Source organism: Brienomyrus brachyistius, chromosome 21, assembly GCF_023856365.1.
Source record: "Brienomyrus brachyistius isolate T26 chromosome 21, BBRACH_0.4, whole genome shotgun sequence".
NCBI lineage: Eukaryota > Metazoa > Chordata > Actinopteri > Osteoglossiformes > Mormyridae > Brienomyrus > Brienomyrus brachyistius.
In genome coordinates, this window is record NC_064553.1 from 15,207,506 (window position 1) to 15,223,508 (window position 16,003).

The window sequence follows — 16,003 nt, forward strand, 5'->3', positions numbered from 1 at the left end:
GGGGTGGAGAAGAGGGACCTCCAGAGCCTGACTACTCCAGCCTGACCTCACTTCCAGGCTGCTGCAGAGGAAGACAGACAGAGAGAGTGTTACGCACTGACACGCCCAAGCACACACATGCACACACACAGACACACACATGTACACATGTCGGGTACACATATCTTTATGAGGACCGCCTCTTTCGTTTCTGTGGGAAAAATGCTAACGCTAACTATGACAACCTTAACCCCCACCCAGCCCTAACCATAACCATAAGTAACCAAACAAAATACAAGACTTCTTACATTTTTTGTTTTTTCATTGCAATCACAGATTTGTATTAAATTCAGTTTTTTTTTATTTTAATTGAGTTTTCTGGTCCCCATAAGGGAGAAAAAAATGGGTATTCATCACATTGTGGGGACATTGTGTCCCCATAAGGTAAGGTATACACACACACACACACACACACACACACACAACCCTGACCTAATGAAGGGCCAGTTTAACGGATGGGACTAATATAGATTCATTAGAATGAGGATGCAGCATAGCATCGAACCGCAGAGATGCGATACAGAGATTCAGAGAGCAGAGTAAACACACCCCCCCCCCCCACCAGGACTCCTTTTTTAACATCAGGGACACAAGCACATCTCTACACATTTTATTCTTGGTCTTTGCAAATAACTTTGTGGGGTAGAGAGCGAAGCGAGTGCCCCGTGGGAGGTGCGGGGGTCACGCAGGGGTGAGCGGGCTCCCAGCGCAGCCTGAGAAAGGGCGGCGGCTTGTCAGGGCGCTAACCGCAGTGCAATCACAGTGCCAGCGGCCACAAGCGGCTCCCCCACTGGCGGGGGCAAGCTGCTCGTGCCGTCAAGGCGACAGATGGCATGAACGCAGCATGAGTATACACAGAGCAGAGAGCCCCTCATGAGAGCTGGGGGGGCAGACATCTCCCACCCCCCTCACAGGAGGCTACACAACTGTGCTAATAATTGACTCAGAATCATGTCAGACACAATCATCATCTGACACACACACACACTCTCACAGCAGACAGTCGCTCCTGCCTGCACATGGGCAGTGACACTGACAAGAACGGCCTCTGAACACGCGGCTTGGACGGGAAGCCAGCTGAGTCGGTACCACTTCTGCTTTTGGCCCCGTCACCCACGAGCAGAGCGGTGCCACAGGGTGTGCAGGGGTGCTGGCCTACCTCTGACCGCACGGACACACGCAGCCACACACACGCGGCACAGAGATCGTGGCTTATCTCAGCTCACACGCCCTTCCTGTTTATAGTATCTAGCAAACCCGTGGGAAAGGTTGCACATCTCAACCGTGGGGGGGGGTCTCAACATCTGACTGCCCCCCGATGGCAGCTCACCACTGGGGGGGGCAGGCCGGGGGGGCCCCGTCCTTGCCGGGCTGTGCTGCCTCCGGGCCAAGGGGTCGTCAACCAGGCCCTGAGGGGTAAAACAAGGCAGCGTGAGACCTTGGAGCCCAACCACACCTACAGCCTTAAGGGGGCAGGATCCAAGGAGGCCCCTTCTGTGACAGTCACATGATCAGAGCTCCCCCACCTTTGTCATGTGACTGAAGTCGGCGAAGTCGCTGCTGCTGAAGAGGTCTGGAAGAGAACGAGGGACACGTGGCGAGGGTGTGAAACGCAAGGACCCAGGATCAGGTGCTGGGGAGCGGGAGGGGAATGCTAACTGTGGGGGGGGGGCGTTGAGTAAGCAGGAGGGCCCTAATCACATGGAATGACACAGATGCACAGGGCTGATCAGTGTGGGGAGGGAATCAGATGGTCTCTTCTGCCTGCACGTTTTTCACTAGTAGGGAACAGGAAGGGGGTGTCAGTGTGTGCAGGAAATAGGGAAGTGTGTTACTGTCAATGACAGGGTGGGGGGGGTGTAGTGACACACACTGCTCACCGCAACCAAACTGCACACTCCGTATCACTGTGGGTCATGAGGGAGAGCTGTTAAGAGCAACCCCCCCGGGATCCAGGCCTTCCCCAGAACCTTCTGGACCAGCTTACCTGAAGTGTTTGGTTTGGGCCCAACGGAGGCAGCCTGAGAGAGAGAGTGGTGGGGGGGTTTAACTTCTCACAAAGAGGTCCTTACAAATTTGGATGCAATCTCACAGCTCGGTTACCCTGGAGGAGGGGCCAAATGACGCAGATGGTGAGAAGAGGTCCCTCTCGAAAAAGCCATCGGATGAGGATGTCTTGAAGGGGTCGCTGCCTTTGAAAGGGTCACCGGAAAACGTGTCTGTAAGGAGCAAGGGTAAGGGGGTCAGTTTGAAGGCGGGGCTTCAGTGAGGAAGGGGCGGGACTTCTGCATAGAGGGGCGGGGCATCGCTGCAGTGTGAGTATGGGTAGGGCTTCTGAATGGAGGTGTGGCTTATACCCCCAATACCGGCCCATACTCAGAGATGCCATCTTGTTGGCAGTTGTGCGAACGGCGAACGGCAGTGTGAGTGTAGACCCCCCAGATCTCCTGCCTCAGCTCTCCCTGAGATAAACCCCCCCCCACCGCACAAAATTTGTAACCCAACTGGGCCAGCAAGGCCGTTGGCAACCCCACTGCGTCAGGTTAGGAGTACCTTTGAAGGGGTCTGATCTGAAGGGGTCCTCCGTCGGGAAGGGGTCAGAGGTCAGCTCTGGGGACGGCGCCGGGAACAGGGAGGCCTTTGTCCTTAAAGGCTCCTGCTAGGAGCAAAAGCAGTGAATCCCATCACGGTATGAATCTGTCTCCAGGGTCGGTGTCATGGAGCCAAGAGTAACGTGATGCTACCGAGGGTTCAGCTCAGTCCCATGATTCCTCACCAGAGCATCTCCTGGCGGAAAGGCGTCGGTCAGGTTGATTGAGCCGGTTCCGATTAGGATGCTGCCGTACTCCTCGATGGTCCTCTTCACCTCCTCCTGACTGGCCTGGATTTGGGACAGCTTACTGCGAGCCTGCGGGGGCAGAACCACAACCGGAACATCCCACTGGCACCTGATTGGTCAGCCTAACCGTCAATCAAATTAAGAAGTCCAGCCTCTTTAGAAACAGGGCCACGCCCCCTTGTAAGCACCCCTCCACACCCCCCCCCACCTGGCTGATCTCCTCCTGTGTGGCCTTGAGGGACCTTGTGACAGCATCCAGCCGCGTCCTGCCGGCACGCACGCTCTGCTCCAGCTGAGTCTCCTCGTGCTGTAAGCGCCCCAGCTCCGCCCTGGCCTCTCCTAGCTCCACCTCCTGGCTCTGAATGTCCGCCTCCTGTGACTGGATCTGGCTCTGCAGAGAGGTCACCTGCGAGTGCACCTGGCCGTTAGGGACTGTCTGCTGTATGTCGGAGCCCCCAGAGGCAGACGGGCACGGCAGGGACGCACCGTGTGGGATTCCTCCCGGCACTTGAGCCGCACATCGGCCAGCATGGATTCCAGCTTTGCCCTCTGCTGGTCCATCTCCTGCAGCCGCTCCTGTGCATCCTGCTTCTGTGCCTCCAGCTGCTGCAGGCCGCTGGCCTCCCGCTCCAGGTCCCTCTGCATCTCCTGTCATGGTGGGCAGGGTGCGAGAGAAGGGGCTGCTGTTTATCAGGTCGGATGATAGGTGCCGCAGCGGTTAAGGATGCAGATCACCTTCCAAGGGACCCAGGATCAAACAGGAAGCTTATAAAAAGCATATAGAAAATTGGATAAATAGCAAAATGATGCTCCTGACGTCGGGATTCGAACCAACAATCTTCCTGTCACAGGCACAGCATCTGAACCCCGAGCCGCACCCCTACGTTGACTCCCTCACCTGCACCTCACTTGATTTGTGCCTGATGGCCTCCTCCTTCTCCCTGACCTCCTTCTCCAGCAGAGATTTCTCCCTGAGCAGAAACAGGAACAAAACACACTCTGGTTTTTATGATCCTGAATTCGGAATTGATCAGAATCACCTACATAAACCGCAGAAATGACATATCAGCACAGCGCCCTCTGATGCCTGTCGGCCTGTATGGCTTCCTGTCCACTAGGTCTAAAACCTGACAGGGTCCTTTTATTCATTCAATATAAAGATTAAATCCACACAAGTCACCACAGCCAGATAACAGACACGTTCTTATGCACTATAAGATATACCTAACATTCATGTTTCACCCCTGGTGGACAGAGATGGTACAGCAGATCAGCAGACAAATACAATAAGTAGTCTCTCCCACTGCCAGCTCACCTCTGCAGCTCAGCAATCTCCAGGCTCACATCATCCAGATCTTTGATCCCAGTGAGCTCAACCAGCCCCTCTGAGTCCAATCTTTCCTGGGGGGGGGGTGGAGAAATGGTGCCTGAACCAAAAGCTACGGGTCATCTGTTTGCATGTTGTTGACATGTTCATTATCATAGTGTTTATTAACCTAAATTATATTAAGTGGTGCTACCAACAGGGGGCAGCATTGACATCTGAACGCACAAAACATGACAGACCCACAGGCTGGCGATGAAAGAGAATCAGGGCACAAGCACAACACAAGACCAGCAGGGGGCAGAAGAGTTACTCACATGCTGCATTTCTGACAGGCGTGTTGCGTCTGACCCCATGTGGGGCAGGAACCCCAAAAGGCTCTGGAAGAGAGAAACAGAAGATAGAGCAGCGTCTGCAGTGAGAGGTGTGATGGACATTGTGGGGAGAAAGAGTGTGAGACCAAAGGGAAGGGGGGAGAGGGAGAGGAAGAGAGGGGGAGAGAGGGAGAGAGGGATAGAGGAAAGACATTTGGAGAGAGAGAGGGAGAAGAAGAGAGGAAAGAAAGAGTGGGAGGGAAAGACATAAGGAGAAGGGGAAAGACGAAGGCAGAAAGAGGAAGAGAAAAGGGGAGAGAGTGAGACAGGAAGGGAGGAAGAGAGAGGGCTGGAGGAGAGAGGGGGAGAGAGGCTACTCCAGAGAGGAGGTTAAGACCACCTGGGTGGCGAGTCACAGCAGAGTCCCTGTAATCTCAGTCCTGATCTCCTAGGGGCGGCCAGGTAGCGAATCACAGCAGAGTCCCTGTAATGTCAGTCCTGAATCTCCTAAGGGCGGTCAGGTGGTGAGTCACAGCAGAGTCCCTGTAATGTCAGTCCTGAATCTCCTAAGGGCAGTCAGGTGGCAAGTCACAGCAGAGTCCCTGTAATCTCAGTCCTGAATCTCCTAGGGGCGGTCAGGTGGCGAGTCACAGCAGAGTCCCTGTAATCTCAGTCCTGAATCTCCTAGGGGCGGTCAGGTGGCGAGTCACAGCAGAGTCCCTGTAATGTCAGTCCTGAATCTCCTAAGGGCGGCCGGGTGGCGAGTCACAGCAGAGTCCCTGTAATCTCAGTCCTGATCTCCTAAGGGCAGTCAGGTGGCGAGTCACAGCAGAGTTCCTGTAATCTCAGTCCTGAATCTCCTAAGGGCGGCCGGGTGGCGAGTCACAGCAGAGTCCCTGTAATCTCAGTCCTGATCTCCTAAGGGCAGCCAGGTGGCGAGTCACAGCAGAGTTCCTGTAATCTCAGTCCTGAATCTCCTAAGGGCGGCCGGGTGGCGAGTCACAGCAGAGTCCCTGTAATTCCAGTCACACAATTGGATTTATTCCACAGTCTTCTTCATTAATTACAGGTTCGCTAATTAGCCTAATGGCTGGAGTGAATGGAACAGCTGAAATCACATGAAACCTAAACTGATTCATAACTTGTTTAACACAGTAACCCAAATATGGTTCAGTTCAGGAGCTATAATGCTGAACTGATTGTTTCACTCGAACCCGAGCCCTGGACCTGGGATCGAAGGGTAGCTACATCTCTACATGAGTCCATACGCGGTTTCTTCCTTTCATTCTTCACCAGAGATTGAGGACGACTTACACTGTCATTCACCACCAAGCCCCCAGAGGTAGCTGCCAGCCATTTCCCACAATCCAGTTCAGCAGACCAGCCGCTCAGGGTACTCACAGCCTCCGGGGCAGCCCTCTCCGAGGGGGGCAGCATGTCGGGGGTGAGGGCCTGCGGGGGGTCCAGCCCTTTGAAGACCTTTTGGTTGATGAGGTACATGGCCAGAGAGAACTGCTCCTTGGTCAGCTTCCCCACCTGTCTGGTGTCAGCCAGGGACCTGGGGGGGGGGGGCAGGGGGGGGGGTACCCTTTATGGTCTTTCTACCCAAACCTGCACCATCCTTAAAAATGATAAAGCTTCCACATATTTACAGGAATCCTGCATTTCTGTTTGACATGGTCTCTCTGAGAACCTCAAAAAGGAGCATTTTGGTTTATAAGACCAGTGGTTAGATGCTGCATCCTGCACCGGGCCGGATCGGGTCAGACCACACACCCTAGTGAGTGCCCCTCCCTCCGCTTACCAGATGTGGGCCAGCAGGTTTTGAGAAAGCCCGGAATTAATGAAGATCTCTTTCACTTCATGGCCACCGACCAGGCCGTCCATATCCAAGTCTGTCTTCTGGAAGATGTCGTCATAGCGCCCCCTGTCTGCCGCCGGCACTACCCAGGATATGGAGGGCTAAGGTGAAGACGCAGGGAGAACCGAACGATCAGGAAAAACCAGAATATGATTTTCAAAGAGGAAAACAGGAATGAATCGACAGGAATGCGACCAGGCCGGATCTCAGCATTCCAGAAACTGCGTGCGGATCTCGGGGAAGCATCCGGCTCGCCCTGGAACCACAATCCGCAAGACAACCAGCAGTCCCACCTTGAAGGCACACCTGGCTCAGAGACGCTAAGCTAACACTCTAAGGCATTCGCATGTTACCATGGAAACGCAGCCCACGCACCTGTGGCTCGAGTGAGGGCCTGGGAGAGGGGCTACTGGGAACCGAGACCAGGCTGGTGTGGGTGGGGGTGGAGTGCAGGCTGTCCCTGGCTGGGGGGGGCGTAGACGGCAGGACACACACGGAGCCGGGGAATGTGCAGCCGACCTTTTTCCTCTTGGAGGGTGGGATGAGGGCGGAGGGGAGACTCGGGGGGATGGGCTCGTGCTCCAGGCTGCGGTACACCAGGTACATTGCCTGGGGGGGGAGGGGGGTCAGCAGTGACAGGTACAGCACCGGGGATGATTCCAGAACCGCCAGAACTCACCACAGCAAACTCCTCTCTGTCCAGGCTTCCGTCTTTATCAATGTCGCTGAGATCCCACACCTGTGGATCATGGGGAAGTGGGGGGGGGGCATTTACAGGGCAGCGAGACGCACTGGAATGCAGCTGGATGCAGACGGACACAGCTAGATGCAGCTGGATGCAGCCGGACACAGACTCACCTTTCCCAGCACTTCCATAGGCAGGTTGGACTTCATCAGCACTGGTTTTGCTTTCGTGCCGGACAGAAGTCCGTTTACTGGGGACAGGCTCTCGAAAATGTCACTGAAGGTCTCCCTCTCCTCCGGCTGCGGGGACAGTGACAGACAGAGCGTTTTTTCACTGGTCCACGGGCCACCCAGAACTTAACAAGGAAGTGCCCTGTATTCTGGGGGCAGAGCCAGGTGCACGCCTCGGTCACTCCTCCGGCACGGTAACTCCTCCGCCACGGTCAGCAACGTCGGGCTCCTCACCTTCACGGCCCAGTGGGTGTCGCCCAAGGACATGCTGCTCAGAATCGGACTGCCTGTGTCAGTCTGCAAACAGAACACTTCAAGTGAAGAAACATCACTCCTACGTTACTCAAACATTACTCAGATATTACTCAAACGTTACTGAAACGTCAGCCACACTGTACTTCGGCACTCACAAACGTAGGCGGGGGTCCCGGGAGCTCGAGGCCAGTGAGGCTGATTTCCTGTCCATTCTGGGCTCGACCCACAAGCCTCAGAGCTACCAGGAAGCCCTGCAAAGACACGAGAGCAGCAAATGAGAATGAGCCCCCCGGCCATGTCGAGATGGGGGCTATGCGATGGCGGCTGGCTGCACCTGCTTGTCCAGGAAGCCATTTCCATTGGAGTCTGCCAGCTCCCATATCTGAAGATCAGAAGTTGCATGTCGGTTATCTTACATTCCAGTCACACATGCAGTCACACACCTCAGCGTCCCAGACACACATGCTCTCACGCACCTGGCCCAGAGTACGGTCAGGAAGCTTTGACTTTTTCAGGAATAGTGCAGCCTCACTGGCTCCCACCCTACCTGTACTTCTGGGATCGACCTGCAGAGGGAGACAAAGTGCACCCACACAGAGCCAGCTTCACCCACAATAACACTTAACATGTTTTTCATTGGATTATTCAGTATCAGGGCAAGGCTGGCAGTATCCAGCGCTCGGTATTGTGGCTTGACACCATGAGTGATAGAGGTCAAATTATGAGTCAGTGAAGTGTACTATCTACCCCACCCTGCACCTGTACAGGCCCACCCTATATGAAGCGATACATCATCCCAACCTACCCCATAGAAACATGAAAGCCGACTACAAGTTTCCATTTATAAAAAATAAACTTAAACTTCCAAACTACAGCCAGGACGTCTTTACAATGTGACCCCCCCCCCCAAGTAGGACAGCATGTTCCCACACACACACAAACACACACAGGCAGGTTGGCAACTTCATTGTCAGTACCTGTCTGTAGAAGTTCTCATATATGGGGTTTCCACCGGACAGCTGCAGGGACAGAAACACACTCACCATGTTAGGAAGAGCGTCACACAGATGCCATGCAAACATTCAGCCTTGCAAACACAAAGGAGGGGCGTGTGGTATGGAAGGCCGCTTTAGGTAAACAAAGCCGCAATGAGGTTGGCCCGTGGCTGAGAGCGCGAGGCAGGGCTAAGCTAGGACCCTCTCATTTGTGGGCCCCACGGCGGTCTGCTATGAGCGAGACTTCCTGACTCCCTCAGCTGTTGACAGAGATGTTCAGCCTGTATGGGAATTTCTGCCTGTTGTTTCAGAGGTTGAATTTCCAGGATGGACCATCCGGACGACGAGCCAGATGAGGCCAACCCTGTCCTAATCGCACTTCCCTCTGTGGGTCTGCGTGCAGGCGGCCCTTCCTGGAAGTCCCTCTTAGACAGCTTAACAGGGTGACGACACCACAGGGGCAAGGGACACGCCTGCTTTGGTCGGTTTCACTTACTAATGGTTAACAGAAAGACGATCAGCTCTCATGGGATTACACCACTACATCAGCCAGACCGGCAAGTTTCCCAAATTATCCTAAACTAGCCCCAGGATATCACTGCACATTGATCACCAAGGACTTTAAGAAACTGACACTAACAACTTTAACATAAAACTAAACCAAGCAGCATTAGGCTTCGGTTAAATCCTTAATACATTTATTGTATCATAGTCTATTAATAGAACCTGTCACCTACACATACTTAAGGATGTTAGGGTAAATCTTCCGCATATCTTACCAGACATAAAGAAAAACACGGGACATCTTGTCACACGTGGTACAATTATAAGGAAGATATCAAAAAACATTTAAAGGTTTAAAAAGCCAGCCGGAAAACACAGATAAAAAGCGACAAAGACGATGTCAGCTGCATGATTTAAGATTTTTTTTTATGAAAACACACAGGCGACATTTCAATTAAAACAGCAGTTCCCCATTAAAGACCTGACCGGCTATGCGGATCTGCAAGTGCGAATCGATATCATTTATCACTGGACATGTGCCGGACCGGGACATGGACAGGAGAGCAGAGTGCGCGCTAGGCAAAGCCGGGCTCTGATTTTAACAGGACCGTTCCGTGTCAGCTTGGTGACAGCTGAATAGGACAACCGAACCCAACAGGGACACCCAACCCGGCACAAGCTCAGACGAGCCCGTACGCCTCAATCATCAGCTTTTCCTTCAAATAACATTCATCAGGCAGTCAAAAGCGTGCTAAACATCATTCAGATAGAACATACCTGTGCCAGAGACGGGAGCGCCGCCATGTTTCCTGCCGCTGCGGGGACGCGCTGCGGGGACGCGCACCCAGCTGTCCGATTATCCGCAGGGCGCACTGATTCAAAGACCCGACCCCTTTGCAGACAGGACCGCGGCTGTGTGCCCTGTTTTTCATACCAGTGCTCAATTTGGGTTATACGTCTAATTTAAAAAGAATTCTTTATCTAATTTTATTTGTACTGAAACATAGCCGGCGCTCATGATTCCTATTAAAATCATAATCGTTATTTTTATGGTACTTACGAAAATAAATATAAAATTACGATACCGGGGAGTTTGTGCAGTTTCCCATTTTAGTGAGAAAATAAAATCGAGGTTTTTATTTACTTTCAGCACTAGGTCGCCATCTGGTGGGGATGTTTTTGTACAATGATTTGCTTTATTCCAGATGTTACAAATAAAACTTCGAATTCAGTTAAAAGGACATCGATTCACACAAACTAAAATAATTTTAAAAAAAGCGTAAACCGGAAAGCTTCACAAAATCATCTTTGATTATTCTGAAACGTAGCATATAAAAAAAAGAGCATGTGACTAATGTTCGCATCCAAAAAAACCTCAGTTCATTAAAAGAACGTCTTCGTAGTGATAATAATAAAGCGTTATTTAAGACTTCCGACAAATCAGGTCCTTCCATGCACACATCCCAGGGCTGGGGGAAATGATCCCATACTGTACCGTCTACGTTCGTCACTTACATCCATATTTTATATCCTGACACTGCGCCCATTACGATCAGGGGCAAAGATTCGAAACAGTAACCTCTATGAGAATTCCACTGGGGCAAAATCAAGGTGAAACTTGTGAAAATGGGACAGCCCTTAATCTATTACTTTGGGTGGATTTAGCATGCGTTAATAATCTGAACACCGCAGGCTGCGGACGCGTCTTTTTAGCCCGATCTGAGGTAGGAATAGAACGAAGACCTGCATACGCAATGCGTCGGCAGAACCAGGAGTAAAAAAAAAGCTACTGTAGATACTGTAAATTAATTTTCAGTGGTACTGCAGTCTGCGCTACAACCTAATTAAGGGATTTATACTGAAAGCAGTTGCCAGTCTTTGTACGACCGCGTACAGAGGCGCGGCGTCCAGGGAGCAGGAGCGCCCCCTTCGGGCAGGTCGCCAACACGCACACTAACGTCCCCCCGCAAATCAGAGCTGTCTCGGCTAACCGGCCGCCAGATGGCGCTCAACACTGCGGATCACCGCTTTATGCTTGTAAATGGTGACTTGTAAAGAAAAATGATACGGATTAAGTACAGTACCTTATATTGCATTAAATCCTAATTAAAACAAAGAAAAAACCACCACAACTGCTCAGCTGGAGCACAGGCTGTAAGGTGTCATGGGACCCTGCTGTACTACCCAAGATGTGCAACTGGAAGATGGGTGGACAGAAGGTTTTGGGGCACATTAGAGCAGTTTCCCCAACCCAGTCCTCGGGGGAACCCCGGACAGTCCACGTTTTTGCTTCCTCTCAGCTCCCAGCACACCTGTACCAGGTATTCGGTGTTCCTGATTGGCTGGGAGGGAGCAAAAAAGGTGGACTGTCCGGGGTTCCCTGAAGACTGGGTTGGGAAACTGCATTAGATAAGCGCTCCATGGTAATGTATCAAAACGGCCACCACATACACACACTCACAGGGCAAGTAGTGAGCATCCTCCGCCGTGTAGAAAAGTCAAGCAGTGGGTCTCTGCAATTAGGGATAATGACAATAGAGCTACTTAAAGAATAAGTTTTAATATCAACCAAAAAAAACTGTGTTTTCATTCTAAACACACTCAATTATTCAATTAGCCCAATCAAGACAGGTACAATCAAAGGGGAAAAAAAAAATCTTTAAAAATAAACAGAACACAAAAAACGCACTCGCACGCACACACGGGGCGTGCAGAGACCATGTGAGGGGGAGTTTGCTGAGGAATTAGCTCCATATTACCCCCAGCATGGCCTTAACCCCACTTGCACACTCACAACATTCAAAAACCCTGCCTTCACCAGTAACCCCTTTCCTGCAAATAAAAAGTATCAACAGCTCAAGTCCAAATGGCATTGCTGATTGGATGGACCCATACAGGCCCCACCCACAACAGCTTGTAGGCCCGCCCCTCAGAGCTCATCTTTGGATGCCACATCCTCCTCTTCCTCTTCTGTAGGACTGGGGGTTTCCTCCTCTTCGTCGTCGCTCTCATCCTCCTCGTCCTCCTCCCCGTCCTCCGTGTCCTGCTCTTTGTTCTTCTCCTCATCCTCCTTGCGTTTGGCCTCCTCCTGCTCATCCCTCATCTTCTTTTCCGGGTCCTGTTTGGCAGAATCCGACAGGTGGTGACCCACAGGGGTGACAGTCATCTTTCCGAGTCATCCCAGGACGCAGCCCTCAATCCCGGCTCACCTTGGTGATGCCCCACGTCTCCTTCCCGAATTCCGCAGCCGTTTTCTCGTCATCGGTGATGAGGATGTTGTCGAAGATGCTGCCGCTCTTCACCTAGAAATGGCAGACAAGCGAGCAATAAAACCGGGCCGCCCCCCCAAAAGCCCTGGTCACTGACCAGTCCACATGCCACTGGCTGCAAAACCCACCTGCCAGAGGTCCAGGCCCAGGACACCGATACTGTCATACTTGTAGATGGCAGAGTCCGGTGTGTACTCGGGGTTCTCGATCTCTGGGTGCACCCACACGCCTTTGTAGTTGGGGTTCTCGATCTGCTTCGGTTTCCATTCCCCCTGAAATGGCAGAAGTGTGTTTTATAGAATTTTATAGGTTCGAAGTCTTCATCACGTCACAGGTGGCCTGGCACTTGTGGAACCCAGACGGCACATGAAGGAAAGCCTGTACGCACTTTATATTCCGGGTTGGGAACCATCGGGGGCTCCCACTCTCCATCCATGTCCTCGTCCCAGTCGTTGGGTTTCTTGGCATCGGGGTCTGGAATATTCTCTGGCTTATCCCAGTCCTACAGGACAACACACTAGCTTAGTTGGCAGTGCAGCAGAGATAAGGCAAAGGCACTTGCAAATTTAAGAAAAACAAATTCACGCATCATCTGAATCAGGACCAGACTGTGGCTGGCTGGACAAACACCTGTAGCAACTCCTCACCCCAGTGAGCAGAAAAGTACAACTCAATGAAACAAGGCTGATACAGGGAGCGATCAACCAATCACTCATCTAGACTGAGCTGTCAATCAGCTGACAGGTCATGCAGCCATTCAGAGGCTCAGGGGGCGGGACTTTAAAAAAAAAAAAAAAAAAAAAAACACACACACACACCTCTGGCTTAGTGTCCTCAGGGTCATCGATCTTGGCACGATCGTCCCAGTCTTCTGGCTTCTTGGCCTCGGGGTCCTTGATCATCTTTGGCGGTAAAAAGTCCCAGTCTTCCTCCAGGGTGCCTGACTCCACCTTCTCGTTGTCAATCTTCACCTCATAGGTCTGGTCTGGCCGTAGGATCAGTGTGTAGAGGTGGGTCAGCTCGTCGTCCTGGAAACAGCAGAACAAGCATGCGTTAGACCAGTACCAGGACACAGCAAGAGATGTTCTGGGACCCTGGGGGGGGGGGGTTTAGTACTTCCTCAGCTCACCTTGCACTTGATCTCCTTCTTGATGAGATGGTTTTTGCCTTTGTAGTTGAAGATGACATGGACCTTCTTGGTGCTGTAACCACAGATATCAGGTCCTGTGCAGACAGGCAGTGTTATGGAGGTTAGTCCTCAGTGTCGGCACTCAGAAGTGTGAATACGTCGCGCACTTGGCCTCACACACCGAACATGATGTTATACTGGGACTCTCCGTGCATGTTTGCCTGGTCCAGGTCCGCCGGGAACACCTTGACGTAGCCCCCACCGCAGTCAATCTTCTGCTCATGTTTGACGGTAAACTGGATCACCAAGGTCTTGTCCTGGTTGCTGAAGGGCTCGAACCGGGATGAAACGGCATAGAATCGGGCATCCTGGCTAGTCTGAAGGCCTGCAGGGGGCGATAGACACAGCCTGGGTCACGGTCTCGGAACCGATCCATACCATCGCTCATGTCTGTTCTAAGGACAGAGCTCTAGACCTGAGGTACTGAGCCTCGTCCTAGAGCAGAAAATGAACGTACATTTTAGCGCGATGCCCAGAGAACATGGAAGAGACACGTGACACATTAAACAAGCTCCCTTTATCTCTGTTCCCGTTTCTTCAGACCTTCTTATGAAACTTAATCTTGATGTTATTGATCATACAGAACTAACAGATTCTGGTTACTATGCAGCAGTGCCATTTTTGACAATGAGTAAACAAAATTCAATCTGGTTGCGATTCCACAGCACAGCAAACAAAGTTAAAATGGGGGGAGGAGGGGTAGACCCCTAACCTTTGTCCTTCTCAGCATCTCCATAGAACTTTCCGGCTGTCAGGATCCACTTTCCGTAGTCAGACTTGTGTTTGGATTCCACCCAGCGGTTCTTCCACTCATCTACAAGGGAAAAGGAGTTCAGCAGAGACCCAAAGCCACCAGGGGGGAAACCGGTGCGGATTTTAATCGAGGAAACGTAAATCAGAACAGAATCTCTCACGCAATATCACAGGTAACTGGTTCATTTTCCTACTTTGGAAGCGATACTCAGAATTCATCTCATGCACATAACACTTTACTGCACGTTTCTCCGCCACGGATCGACGAGTGAGTAAAAGTGAAACCAAAGAGAAAACGCAAATTGTCTTCTCAGCGGCATAACGCGATGGTACTCATAATGCTCCAACGCTTTGTGTTAATATTAAACCGTATTCTAAAAAAAAACATATATCGTGTATGGGAGAGAGTGGGGTGTGACCCACCCATTTTACAAGCGGCTATAAGTCATGCTTTTCACTTGCAACGAAATTACTTTACTAACAATGGAAAAAGAAGTGACCTTAAAGCAAAACAAAACAAATTCAATACTTTATATGATCACACTAACTCAAGCAGGACCGTCATGCGAAAATGATGATTGTAATACCGTTACCGTGACAAACCGATCAACCAGGGATCTGGAATTTGGGGAAACGCTAAAGCAGCCTTACCTCCGTCTAGAAACTGCTCTTTAAAGTACACGGTAGCGTTGACGGCAGCCAGGGCCGCGAAGACCGGGAGGAGGCCGAGGAAGCGCATGGCGGAGATGAAGCACCGGGAAGCAGCTTACGGATCTGCCGCTAATTGCGCTGCATGAGGGGATCCTCAGCTATATCGGTGAACAGATGGCCGCCGCTGATTGGACAAGCCGTCAGCCAATGAAAGGAGACCACGAGTTAGCCGTAGGAAGTGGCCGGGTCGAGGCGCTGGGCGGAGTAGTAGTCCGATCGGCACTGATCCTGGATCGGCGGGGAGAGCACGGACCTCGGAAGCGGTTATCTCCCCAAGACCCAGACGCCGTTTTTGACAGATGAATGTTACACAACAAATTGTTGTTCGAGTCTTATCGTAAGCTCTTGTTATGTGCTGTAAGTCTACTTATTTGTGCATCGTGTTTGCTCTTTTCTCCCCCCCCTCCCAAGTCCACCGTGGATTATTCGAGACAAACCGAAGGACGCATGGTAGACAATAGGGGACGGCGGTTTAACACATTTACTGACAAATCATAAACAGTAAAATGTCACGCATAATAAACAAACTCCGCTGAATTATCGTGTTAATTACATTTACTTCCCTGGTCCTCAGTTTATCCCGATGGATCCTTTGTTTACGCTGGAGTGCCAGGTCTAACTGTACTGTGTGCGAAGGCAATCCATCACTCCAGGTAACTGCCTCCCAAATTAAACACTATAGCGTTATTACACTACAGCAAAGGTGACGAGATAAGCGTGCTTTGAAAAGGGAGAGGGTAGTGTGGCTTGTTACACTTGTGTCGTTTATTTGTAGAAGTATTTTTTAAAGTATTACATAGTTACTGAGAGGATCCCAGTCTGCTCAGCAGAAAGTATATGCGGGGGCTGACCGTCTGTCAACATCAAGCGCCAATCAGGCTGTCACACATAGCAGACACACCATACACATGCGTCTCCAGCACACTTCCTCCTTCTTCCTGACCCCCCCCCCCCCCCCCCATCTCTAGGATTGAAGACTTACCACCCCTGGTGATAAGGTGTGGTTACTGCAAGTCAGTGTATGGGAAAGACAAG

At 51.5% G+C, this 16,003-nt stretch overlaps 2 protein-coding genes across 5 annotated transcripts; both read right to left on the reverse strand.

The window, feature by feature from the left end:
• Positions 1–11,466, reverse strand: LOC125716592 (epidermal growth factor receptor substrate 15-like 1). Of its 4 annotated transcripts, none has more exons than XM_048989054.1 (23): positions 9,824–11,466; positions 8,525–8,566; positions 8,024–8,113; positions 7,882–7,929; positions 7,703–7,798; positions 7,527–7,589; positions 7,236–7,361; positions 7,057–7,116; positions 6,753–6,986; positions 6,321–6,478; positions 5,918–6,074; positions 4,520–4,582; positions 4,194–4,279; positions 3,777–3,849; positions 3,365–3,526; positions 3,087–3,284; positions 2,816–2,947; positions 2,593–2,698; positions 2,143–2,258; positions 2,027–2,060; positions 1,566–1,612; positions 1,370–1,448; positions 1–61 (listed from the first exon to the last, which is right to left on the reverse strand). In XM_048989054.1, the coding sequence occupies exons 1-23, from the start codon at positions 9,848–9,850 to the stop codon at positions 48–50; spliced, it is 2,211 nt and encodes a 736-aa protein (XP_048845011.1). In that variant the 5' UTR covers positions 9,851–11,466; the 3' UTR covers positions 1–47. The 4 variants fall into 4 exon arrangements, with proteins under 4 accessions (XP_048845011.1, XP_048845012.1, XP_048845010.1 ...); XM_048989055.1 differs by having other exon boundaries at positions 48–58; XM_048989053.1 differs by lacking the exon at positions 1–61 and having other exon boundaries at positions 85–1,448; positions 2,593–2,695.
• Positions 11,467–11,587: 121 nt separating this feature from the next.
• On the reverse strand, positions 11,588–15,070 carry calr3b (calreticulin 3b). The gene is made up of 9 exons (XM_048989057.1): positions 14,909–15,070; positions 14,217–14,318; positions 13,626–13,829; positions 13,445–13,539; positions 13,134–13,343; positions 12,704–12,817; positions 12,444–12,587; positions 12,256–12,348; positions 11,588–12,164 (listed from the first exon to the last, which is right to left on the reverse strand). The coding sequence occupies exons 1-9, from the start codon at positions 14,994–14,996 to the stop codon at positions 11,976–11,978; spliced, it is 1,239 nt and encodes a 412-aa protein (XP_048845014.1). The 5' UTR covers positions 14,997–15,070; the 3' UTR covers positions 11,588–11,975.
• Between the last annotated feature and the right edge of the window lie 933 nt (positions 15,071–16,003).

Bases quoted from the DNA above. Each gene is read 5' to 3' on its own strand.
- calr3b (XM_048989057.1), bottom strand. From the start codon at position 14,996: ATGCGCTTCCTCGGCCTCCTCCCGGTCTTCGCGGCCCTGGCTGCCGTC. The intron at 12,818-13,133 runs GTGTGTGTGTGT...GTTGTCCTGTAG, and splicing joins CTGAGGACACTAAGCCAGAG to GACTGGGATAAGCCAGAGAA. The intron at 12,165-12,255 runs GTGAGCCGGGAT...TCTGCCAAACAG, and splicing joins AGACGTGGGGCATCACCAAG to GACCCGGAAAAGAAGATGAG.
- LOC125716592 (XM_048989052.1), bottom strand. From the start codon at position 9,850: ATGGCGGCGCTCCCGTCTCTGGCACAG. The intron at 4,583-5,917 runs GTGAGTACCCTG...TCTCTCTTCCAG, and splicing joins AGAGGGCTGCCCCGGAGGCT to AGCCTTTTGGGGTTCCTGCC. The intron at 1,613-2,026 runs GTAAGCTGGTCC...GTTCTCTTCCAG, and splicing joins GCCCAAACCAAACACTTCAG to ACCTCTTCAGCAGCAGCGAC.